The 11,596-nt window shown below is 45.3% G+C and overlaps 1 protein-coding gene across 1 annotated transcript in view; it reads right to left on the reverse strand.

Moving 5' to 3' along the window:
• SETBP1 (SET binding protein 1) overlaps positions 1-7,133 on the reverse strand; it is a 271,244-nt gene extending 264,111 nt beyond the window's left edge. The window contains exon 1 of the mRNA XM_010005038.1: positions 6,638-7,133. Within this exon, the coding sequence (XP_010003340.1) occupies positions 6,638-7,133 (496 nt within the window). The remainder of the gene's footprint in view (positions 1-6,637) is intronic.
• Positions 7,134-11,596: the final 4,463 nt, after the last annotated feature.

The following is an 11,596-nucleotide window of genomic DNA, read 5'->3' on the forward strand; positions in this document are numbered from 1 at the left end:
CCTTTAAGTAGCTGCTTGGAGCAGCACCCATCCCCTCCCTTGGTTCAGTGGTGGGCGCTGCAGGACTGCCAGCTTTCCTGCACTAGTCCCAGTTGCTTCCCTGCAACATGTCCTTAGCCCCAAAAACAGCACTGGGGACATTTTGCCACAGTTTGAAAAAAGAGGCACAGCAGAAGCAAACACGGAAATGTCGCAGAGGGCCATCGAAACTTGGCCGTGGGAGTGACTGCTGCAAAACAAAACCTGTCCTCAACAGGGGTGGCCTCCAGAAGCCCTGGTCATATGTCAGCTAATCAAATACAACGTGTCTTCCTCATTTGGCACTCCTCACAACACAGTGAAAGCTTGCTTCCATTTCCACAGCCCATCCCTTCACTGCCAGATGTTTGCTTCTTTAAGAAATACTTGACTACATGATGAAAAAAAAAAAAAAAAAAAAGGCATACTTCTTTGGGCGCTGAGAGACAGTGAGGAACGGGCATCAGCTGTCTCAGGCAGAGCACTGGGCTAGAAAAGAAACTCTGCCTTGTTCCTGTCACAAGGTATTCATGACACAATGCAAAGTGGACACTGTTCCAGCAGGCTTTGGAGGAGGCAAGGAAGGGTAAACACTGGGATCCAGTCCTCTCTGCTCTTCACAGAGAGGGCTGAATCACCTTCAGGAGGGACCAGCCTCTTCCACGCGACTACATGACAGCCCAGAAGGACTCAGCTCCTACTTCAGAGACCTCAGGTGCCTCCAAGGACCATGATGAATCTGAGCCTGAGTGATTCTCAGCTCATAGCAAAATTGATTTCTTAAGCCTAAAGTTTTCACAAAAAACAAAATTCCTGCTCCTTTTCGGGGGGGAGCACAAGGTAGTGGTGACACGAGTACAGCAAACTGCAGCTGTTTCTTCTGTGCCTTCTGCAGTGTGGTAGAAAGAAAAGTTATCAAAAAAGAAACCAGGGACAAATACCAAAGGGCTGAATTTGTGTAGCTTTGCACAAGAACATTTGCTCAAAAGCCAGTTTCACCTTAAATACAACTAGAAGAAGACCTCCTCACAGTGCTGGCACTTCTGGGGCTCTCTACCACTAATCCATAACGTGGGCAGAAGCTGAGGCCTACACTGCTGGTGTGAGCTTTCAGGTACCAGCCACTAGCATCACTTAAAGCAGCCCCACAGCTTTGCTAAACAAGAGTGAGTACCAAACCAGCCCAGCGTCCAGGCTGAAGGGGCTATGGAGGCTCCATCCTTTGGAAAAAAAGAAATGCTGTAACTCAAAGCCTGCTATGTCAAGCAGGAACCACCACAAATATGCAGGTGCCTTCCCCTCTTTGCTAATCTACAGGCAGCACTGGGAGCAAGCCATGAAGTCCCCAAGCCACATTTGGGATGGCAGCAGGGAGAGCTGACTCAGAGAACATCTCACATGGGGATGCCCCTAGCAAGGAGCAATAAGCATGCACTGTGAGCAATTGGATGATCATGCACAGAAATCACTGGGGAGAGGAGTCCAGCACAGGGGTAACCAGGCAGGAGCTGCAGATGCACATGAGAACCTGGAGTGAAAGAGCAATGTGCAGCCAACAGCGCAAAGAAGGGGGAAGGAGGAGCATTCACGATCTTCTGGAAAAAGGAGAGGTGCAAATGGGGAAGCCTGTGAATGAGAGAGTCCTCAGGAAAAGACAAATCACAGGAAAAAGTTGCATGTGGGGGGCAGAGGGAAGGAAGATAATTAGTTTAATTTCAAGGGAAAATGTGCTAGAACATCTTCCTGAAGAGAAACAGCGAATACCTACAGGAATTCAAAGGGAAAAAAAAAAATGTTGCAAGAAAATCTAAGGTTAGAGCTTCCTCTGACTGCACACAAGGAAGCTTTACTTCCAAGTGACTTGCTGCCATTTATCTCTAGCAATAAAATGCATTCTCCCATCCCAAGCTCTCAAAAAAACCCCAGTGCGATAATAATTACAAAAAAATGAGTTTACATCCCCCAAAGCAGGATATTATGCACATGATGGAAGATCCAAAGAAACTTTGTCAGGCTAGACTTCAAGAAAAGAAGTGGAAAATGAAGTGTTTGCAGACAGAGGAAAATACAAAGAGCAGAAAATGCAATGCAGAGAGAAGGGGAAAACAAGGAAATAAAGCAAAACCAGGGAAATACTGCTCATCTGGGGCTTGTTAAATGCTACATGACAGGCAGGGAATGCTGATGGATTGCTTTGTTGCATTTGGTGCCATGCTTTTAGTGCCCTTCCAGACTGACAGCAGGTTTCCTTATCCAAAGTAAAAGGCTGAATTTGAGCAGCCCTACCACAGGTTGGAGAGCAGTGGCTGCAGGGCTTGACAACGTGCCAGTAAGACATCCTTCGGGCTCCTGGCTTTTTTCTTCCCTCCCTCTCCAATCAGACTAAATGAAATTGAGCCATTTGCAGGTTGAGAAGTACCAAGGGTTCAGCCCACTCCATCCCAACATGCCAAAGGGTTGAAATAAGAGCAAAGGCTTATAGAACATTTGTGCACTTTGCAATTACCTAATTTTTCAACAGCCCAAGCTCCAATTCACCTTCCAAGCAGACCCAGGAAAGGGGTTTGGAAACTTCTTTCACTCTTTTTTTCAAGATGATGTGAAATTTGGCATGGTCATGACTTAAAAAATACCTCAAAAGTTGTTGGGTTGCAGCCAAGTGTTCTGCTCATCAGAGCAAAGGTTCCCAAGGCTGATGTTCTCTCACCTGCTGCCTCCCTTCCCACTCCTGGGCATCAGCAACCACACCCAGAAAGATCCTCTCCTGGATTCCCTCCCTTCCCATGTGCGATCGGATAATACCTCCAGGGCGGTTGCTCAGATGGAAAAGCAACATGAAGAAAGCATTTAATGTATGTTTACATCTTTTAATATAGTGTACCAGCTAGAATCAAAGGCAAAAAACCCAGGCTTCGGCACATGAGCAGCATGGCTCTCCACAAAGCCCCATTCTAATCACCGCTGCTCCCTGGACCACAGCTTCAGAAATCAGGCACTAGCCCCTCTTGCCTAATTAGCAAAGCAGTGGAAAGCTTAGGAACAGGCATATCTTCTTCTGCCCTAAGTGGCCACTGAACAAATGCGATATCCCCAGTTCACAGCCCTTTTTTACATTGCTAGCATTACCAGTCCTTTGTGTACCCACATGCTGTTACTTAAATTGCTTCCATGTTTTCATTACTTGCCCTCTGTGCTGGGTGTATTGAAACTCCTGCAAGAATGCTGAAGTGGTATTTCAAAGCACTGGGGACTACTGGAGATGTGGCTGAAATTATTATGCAACAAACTTAAGTGATTTTTCAAGTCCTAGTAGAGTTTGCTCCTCCTCGGGGGGGAAAGACAAATTCAGATGCTACTCTGTGAGGTGCAGAATAATCAGTCCCACCCACTGGAGACACAAGCATCGAACTTGCAGCTCAGGTTATGCTCAGCTCTCCATCCTTATATTCAGGTCTGTGGGGCCTGCATAGACTCCCTGCATTCATAAATAAGGTGGCAAAGCCAAATAATGATGCTGCCCCTGTGCACAAGGAAAATGTGCAACACTGGGCAACAACTTCCCAGTAAAAAACCACAGAGGACAGTAGAGTGATGTCAGCTGAAGATCTGCCCCGCTGGCTTACATGTTGCTCCTTGATACTGCTGCCAGTAGCTGCTTTTTTGGAGTTTGTGCTGATTTAAGCAACAGGCAACCCAACAGCTTAACTGAAATATCAAAACCACCAGAATAACTGAAATGTAACAATCACTGTTTTTGTTTGTTTCGTTGTGTTTTTTTTAACCACTACCACACCTCTCAAAGGTTCTGTAAGTACATGCAGAAGGTACCTGTAGGCTCCTGTCTCCCAGGAAAACCCACAGGTGGATCTAGATAGCTTCTGCTCCATTCCAGTTTCAACTTGCTACTTCCTCCTAACTATCTTCCTCAAAATATCTCTGTAACTGCCATGGGACACGCATCAGCTGTGAGAACAATCATGCTTCAAGCAGTGGAACCCTTCTCCCATAGAAGTGTCCCTCTCCTGCAGTGCCTTTTGTCAGTCCCTTGGTACAAGATGTTCACAGACAGGCCTGATCCTGCAACCCACAAGCTAAGAGCCAGTCGTGTGCGAAATCCCTTCGGCTGCAGGGATGCAGGTCATTTACCATCCTGGCAATGCAGGCTGCAGGTCTCGAAGCATCAAACCCTTGGAGATCACAGCACTGAGGTCTTCCAGATCCCTGCTGAGGACCTCTCTGCCACGGCCCTGGCTCAGCAGCTGCCGTGTGGCAGCCGTTGGGTGTTATGCTAATGGCTGCGCTGCTGCAGCAGCCCTCTCCCCATCTGCTCAGAGCATCCACCTGCTGGGGTTGTTTTTTGTTTTGTTTTGTTTTCGTTTTAATGGCCAGATTAGGCCAGTGCTGTCCCAGAGTGCTACCAGGCTGTGCACAGGGTGCAAACACAGCACAACCAGCCCAGACTTCACAGCACAAGTTCGAGCTGGATGCAGCCACGTTTGGGCCATGATCCACTTCTTTCAAGCTCCTTATCTTTCTGCAATTAAAGTCTCACCCTGAGCGCAACCACATTACACAGGGCTTTTCTTGTTGTTGTTGGGGTTGGGGTTTTTTTTGCATATAGCTTCCTTATACTTATTAGCTTTACTTATTTAAGCTTTTTGGATGGCCACATGGAGGAATGAATGTTATCTTCCTTACCCATCTCACTGGGTGATAAACAGAAATGAAAGCCCTGATTTTTAAGCAGTTATATTCTTCATATTCCATGTACGCAAGTTTGCAAGTCTCTTTTTCCTCCTTGCATGGCCATGGAGGGATTGCTTGTGACACCTTTGCTGTCACCCAGCATGGTCTCACACAACTGCTAGTTCCCCTGAGACCTCTGTAAGTATTCAGGGAGGAAAGGAAAGTGGAAATAAGACATTACTCAGTGCTAAGAAGACAACTCGTCCTTCTGAATAGGTGGAAAAATCTCTCCTCAGTGTGTTATAGGGCCAAACTGCTGCTGTGCTAGAAAGAACTATTTTTTTCATGCACATATAGTATGCAACTTAGCACTATTCTAAGAATAAAATGTCCTTGATTGTTTTGTTTTTTCAAGTTCTGCTTCAAAGAGAAGTGTTCTCCGAGTGATCAATGTTAATCTCCCAGGGCTCTGCCTTCAGTCAGTAGGAAATGTTGATGCTTCAAAAAGTAAATAAGAGTTACCAGAATTTCAGTTTAAGTTAGTCTGCCAAGGAGAGTCTCCATGAGAAGAGCCATTGGCAATTAACCTCCTCAAGGTTTAAAGTAGCCCTTCATGCATCCCTCAAGTTTACAAGTTATGAAAGAAGTGGAGACCTTCTGCACAGCGAGGGATCCAAGCTTCATGAACAGGAAAGCCAAGTCATGCTCCTGAGCAATAACCAGTGGAACCCTACATCCCAGATCAATTTGTCCAGCTTTTAGAAATAATCCTGAGTCTTTCATCAAATCTGGGTTCTTGGCTGAACTCATAATGAAGTTCACAAGCTACTAAGGAAGCAAACATTATGTACTGTGATAAACCTCAACCTGACCAAAACTCCTTTATCTAATGCCTAGGACAGAGAACACCACTACACCCAAAATGACATGAGTAGTCACCAGTTGTCCCTCCCCTCACCAGTGCTGCTTAAAACAGAATCACAGAATTGTCAGAGTTGGAAGAGACCTCTAGAGATCATCCAGTCCAACTCCCCTGCTAAGACAGGATCACCTAGAGCACATTACTCAGGACTGCATCTCATAACGAGTAAGTTCCTTCTCATATTTACATGGAACTTCCTGTGTTCCAGCTTGTGTCCATTGCCCCTTGACCTGGGAACATTTGAAAAAAAATTGCTTTGAAGACTAAGTATAGGGCACATTATTATTGAGAAATCAAGCCCACAGCAAAACAAAAGGGTGCTCCTGAAGACAGCTTCTATAAATAAAGGATTTTCTTTCTTTACTCCTCCCTCTTCCTCCCCTTGACTACACAAAAAAATAAAAAAATACAAATACCGTTTTTACCCAAACCTAAAGTACCAAAAATTTCTCTCCAGAAGGATATTTCAAGAAAATGATATGCATTTGGAAGAAAATGAGACATATAATGGAAGTATTTTCCAAAGGATAACTATAGTGTTGCTAGCACAATGCTGTAATCAAGAATAATAAAGCCCTTCACCCAGTATACAGGAATGGTTTCAATTGTTCATTGCGCACATACCTGTATTTTAAAAATGTAGTTGAAAGCTTTAACTGCCAGAAGACACGAACATTAGTGTTCAGACACAAAGCAGTTTAGAAATGGGCTCCTCCATTTATCACTCTTGCAATGATTCATCTTAAATCTCAATTATGCACAAAAATAGGAGAGGTCTCTCTGAACTTTTGATCCTTTCCAAATCGGTTCCTCTGAAGCACAGTTCAAGACCCTCCCTGAAGCCCATGCAGCAGTGCAGGGTGATACTCTCTATTACCTCCTCCACGGCCAAGCAGGGCTTCGCAAACCTTGCCAAGGTTACAACTCAAAACACAAACTGTTTCAGCAGGTTTAATCCTACCCTCGCCCTCTGCTTTCAGGAGAAAGGGAAAATACAAGAATCAGTAGGACTTACCTTCTTTTTGGAGTGTGACCTGTCCTCCTCTTTAGCTGCTTTGCTGTTTTTCCCAGCTCTAGAAAGCTTCTGCTCCCCAGACTGTTTGATGGTGATTTTGATCTCAGGGGGGCAAATATAGTTCTCCAAGTTCTTTGGGGGCTTCTTTGCTCTCTTGGTAGTCTGTATCTTTAGTTTTAAACTCCCCTCTGTGAAGTTAGCCTCTTTGATGGAAAATTCCTGCTCCTCCAGGCCATCTCCTGCCACCCATTTCTCACTGTCCGCATTGGAAGTCGAATCCACGTCTCTGCCAGAACCCAGCTCATCTTCTTCCTCTGGTTCCAGCCTCTCACTGCTCACTGGGATCCCTTTCCCCGAGGTCACTGCAGGCAGCATCGTCTCCCCCGCGCAGCTGGAGGTAGATGGAGGCTTTGCGGAGGGGACGGTGGCAGGCAGAAAGTCTCCCTCTCCCCCCCTTTGCCGGGAGCTGCCCAATGTCTCCCTGGGCTCCATAGCAGTATTACAATGCCCTGGAGTTTTATCAGAGGGAAGGGGAGCACAGGATGCCCTGGAGTTTTATCAGAGGGAAGGGGAGCACAGGAGGGGATGAGGAGAGCAAAGGCAGGTGCGACTCGAGGTAATGAATGGTAACTGTCCGCCGAATTCAACGTCCTGATTGCCCAGAAGTTGCAAGGACCTCAGAAGAGACCAAATCTGCCACTGTCAAAAGAAAGGGGGAAAAAAAAAAAAAAAGGAAGTTAGCACATACACACGTACTGAACAAGAGTGTGGAGATTACTGAAACAGGGCACTCTTGGGCTTCCCCTGCAGCATCTCAAGGGCCTTCCTTGAAGCAAAATGGGAATCAAGGCTGGCAGGCATCTCTGAGGACTCGATCTGACATCACAGAGCATGGAAGGACAGCCACGTGTATTGCTAAATTGATGAAAATGGATATATACAGAAAGACAAAAGTACTGTATAGATGTAACTCTGGACTTGGGAACCAAATGAGGGGGCAACCAGCTCTCCATATCCATGAACCACCACACAACTTTAAAGCGCTCGCTGTCACAGGATGTTTGAAAGGGGTAAAAACCAGAAGCAGACACTTGCTTGCCTCAGGTTAAACAATAACCCACTGATCAGAGAGCAGAAAATATGGTGCTGCCCTATGAATCAGGAAGAAGATTTTCAAACTTCCTGTTTCCCACTTTGCAGGCAAGAGGAAGATGCCCACCACTGCCAGCTGTTCTGGGGGCACTCTGCTTTGGATTAATTGTTCACTACATACTGGGCCAGGCATACACTGTCTGCAACCCAAGATGCCCCCTGGGATGCTGGAAGTGCAGGAGGATCCTCTACCTGGGTCTTTTTCAGGACATACCAGGGACCTGGAGTATTGGACAATGGACTCAGTATTTTCCAGAGCCTCTCATGCCTGTGGGTCCCTTCTGTGAGGAAGGCTTGGGCCAACTGAAGCAAAGGCTTATCCTTTCAAAAGTGGACTTCTTTCAAATATTGCAGATGGAAGCACTTGTACTCAGTACCTTAAAAAGTCTTGGCCAAAGTTAATGGGAGAAGCTGTGACTATTCAACTGAGCCAAAAGTTGTGTCACCCAAAGAGACAGAAAGGCTAGGCCAAATATCAAACATTTAGATAAAATAATACATGTTGGGTGTTGATGTGCTTTCGTACAACCTCCCTAAAATCCCTCATATAGGCATTCCAACCATTATGGCAAGTTAGTTCAGGCGACAAAATTAGCAGAATGTCTCAGAGAGAAACAAAGATATTTTCTGCCACTTCAGTAAAAGAAACAGCTTCCTGGCATGTCAGAGGAGTATCACTTCAGGCATATGGGAAGAAGACAAGAAGGAGACACCTGCCAGGAGAAGGTGCTGAGGGTGCCAACCTAGTAACTCGACCTAGATTACCTCTGCTACACTACCAAACCCCACCCCTCAACCAAGTGCAAGCAAGATCTGAGGACAGCCAGGGATTTCCCAGGTCATTCTTAGTTGCAATAAACTGAAAAAGATAAAAATTATCTTGTTAGCTAACACCAGTTTACAACAGCATTATCAGTGCAGATTACTCTATTTTTAAAGCACTAAGAAAAATCACATGTCCTTGTACCAGTGCCTTCTTTCTGGTTTTTAAAAAATATTTTGCATGAGCTTAAAATTCAAAAAGAAGCAATAATGCACACCTTTTATTAGTTATACATCCACACTGCCACTGGAGTATGGCCACGGGTCACTCATCTGACCTTAGCACATACGGCTACTAATGGAAAGTCCTAAGCATCCTAAAGCTCCATGAAGTCATTGAGTGACCTCCATGCAGGTCCCAGCAGACACAAACTCAAATAAATTTCCCATAAATAGCACAAGCAGACAGTACAAGCCAGGGGAAAAAAAAAAAAAAAGAGAGAGAGAGAGAGAGAGAAAAGGAAGAACTATCATGGATATCATGGAGCCTAAACTGCCATCTGGCCTGGGAGGTGGTTTGTGTAGCTCACAATAGATAGAAGCACACCATAAAAACACTTAGGCTTAAGCTGCACATCTTCTGGCAATAGAGAGGAGACTAATTTCCCAGAACTGCTGCTACTGGTCTCATTAAGGTGAAGAACTAACAGACCCAAGGTCTCCTGCTCACCTACCCTGACTCACCCTGCAGTCAGCAAGTATCCATTTCACCACCTGTGAAACAAGGCTAACGCTTACCTCATGCAAAGCCATTGTAGGGTGGGTTGGTTAATGCCCTTAGATAGTTTGGAACCCAAGTGTTTACCATGTGGTAGTTGCTAATTACTAACGCAATTAGTACATTAAAGCCACCCAGTTGCAAGGAGCTGCTCCACCTAATTGACCAACCTTGCACCTCACCTTTCCTTTGTGCCTATGGAGGTAATGGGAGCCAACTGGTCCAATAAAAATTTAAAAAAAAAAAAAAAAAAAATTAAAAAAAGGGCCGTCCTATTTATCTGCCATTTCACATTGTTAATCTCCTTGGAGAGGGACGAAATGTACACATACTCCTGGGCTGCAACACAAACACAAGGTGGTAAATCTTGGAGGTGCAGCATTCCAGGGAGTTACTGCTCTGGTATGCATGCATGTACAATGGGCACTCTGTGCTGGCCTCCACCCACAGGCTTTTAACCTCTCTCACTGATGAAAGAGAAACAAAAAATTAAAAAAATAAAAATATTTTTTTTAAAAAAAGAGAAGGCTTCTGGCAGACAGTATCTAGTTTGGCAGGCAGGACCCAGCCACCAAGGGTGCAGGGAAGGGACCACAGACACCAGTGTAATAACCCAGCCTGCTTGGGACCTTTACGTTGAATAGAAGCTGAAATAAAACTCATGGCTACAAGCTGGGAAGGGTCTTTCAGGTTTTGAGTCATTGGGTAATGTTTTATGGAGGGTGAATAAAAAGCCAGGTTTCTGCTCCAAAGTCTGGTTGTGGGTCTTGGACTCAAACTCTGGGTCATGATGGCCAAACAGCCATCCCTGCTTGGCTGTGTGCCTCCAGGTCAGTAGAAACCAGCAGCAGATTAATCAAGTCATTACATTACACCAGTGTCAGGTAAGTTCATGCCAAATCCACCTTCAAATCCCACTTTAAAATATTGGCCTCTTGTTCTGTTGAGAGCCTGCAGATGATGATATCACCAGACCTGCAGGTAGCAACAAATAACCCTGTGCTCAAACACCACACAGAATTAACTAGGTCATTGTTTTAGGTATCTCCTTACTCTCCTCCGGGGTTAATAGTTAAATGACTCGGGTGCAGGGACTTTATACTTGTCTTTCTTGTTTGGGCAGGCTACCTCTGCTTTGACTAATTAGGAAACCTCACTTCAGGCTTCTGAATGTGTAACCTCTTTTGGAAACTTCCCCATCTCCCCTCTTCAGACTGCCTGTGAGCAGAAGAACTGAAGGGATGGTGATGAACACTTTTCCTCCAGCAGTTCTTCTGCCTTAGCTGGCAATGTGCATACCTGGAAATCTGGGGAGGAAGTGGATTTTCCAGGAGAACCTTAGCTCTATCTGAAACACAGAAGAGATGGGGGTGTCTAGACTTTGAAGTGCTCACTCAGACTGCCCTTCCAAGCCTGCCAGGATCGCCAGCATCCAATCCCATTCAATAAGCAACTACAGAGACACTTTACCATCCAAATTAAGCTCCCGGCAGAAAGTGTTACCACTAGCAGGCTTCCTGCAGTGAAGTTAAAATTGAGGAGGAGATTTCACAGGTGAATGACAGAAAAATTCACAGAAGTTGGCATTAGCTCTTAATTAGGGAGAGATTCATGCTTCCTATAATCAAATGTCTGCATGCTCAGCCTTGCTCCTGCTGCTTATATGTTTCTTATCAGCTCTTCTGGGCACCTCAAACACACTTCTGGAGGCAAAGGCCTGAAGATCAAGACCTCAGTTTGGGTCATACTAGACGTCTTCAATTAAGGGTTCTGAACACGCTCCCTTCTCTTGTCTCCAGGAACTACTCATGCTTGTAAGTATTCAGATAGCAGGGCTATAAAGTGATTAGACTGGAAATTTGCTGCAGACAAAAACAGAGGTGAGAGCTGACAATCGGGGAGAGAAATCCACCTATTTGGGATTCTCTGTCAAGTGAAAGGGGGTATAACACTTAGCATGACTTCTATCCTATGCAGAGGAGCAACCACATTAGTAGCAGGCAAATGCTGATTTGACCATTGTGAGCAAGGCAGGTTTGGCTACCCCGTGTTTGTGCTGCTGTTCTGATTTGCTCAAGCACTGGGAGCACCAGCAGGGTGCTTAGAGTAATATTAAAGAGATTCTGCCCAGATCTCATAGCACACTAACCCCAGTCAAGACTGTAGCTGCTAAAACTTTAGTTTTATGCATAGAATCCACAATGCCATAAGATGAAAAATATTCAATTTAATGGGTTCAAGTGAGGGGAAACTGAGCGACAAG

Source organism: Chaetura pelagica, unplaced genomic scaffold (genome assembly GCF_000747805.2).
Source record: "Chaetura pelagica isolate M959 unplaced genomic scaffold, ChaPel_1.0 scaffold121, whole genome shotgun sequence".
NCBI classification, from domain to species: Eukaryota; Metazoa; Chordata; class Aves; order Apodiformes; family Apodidae; genus Chaetura; species Chaetura pelagica.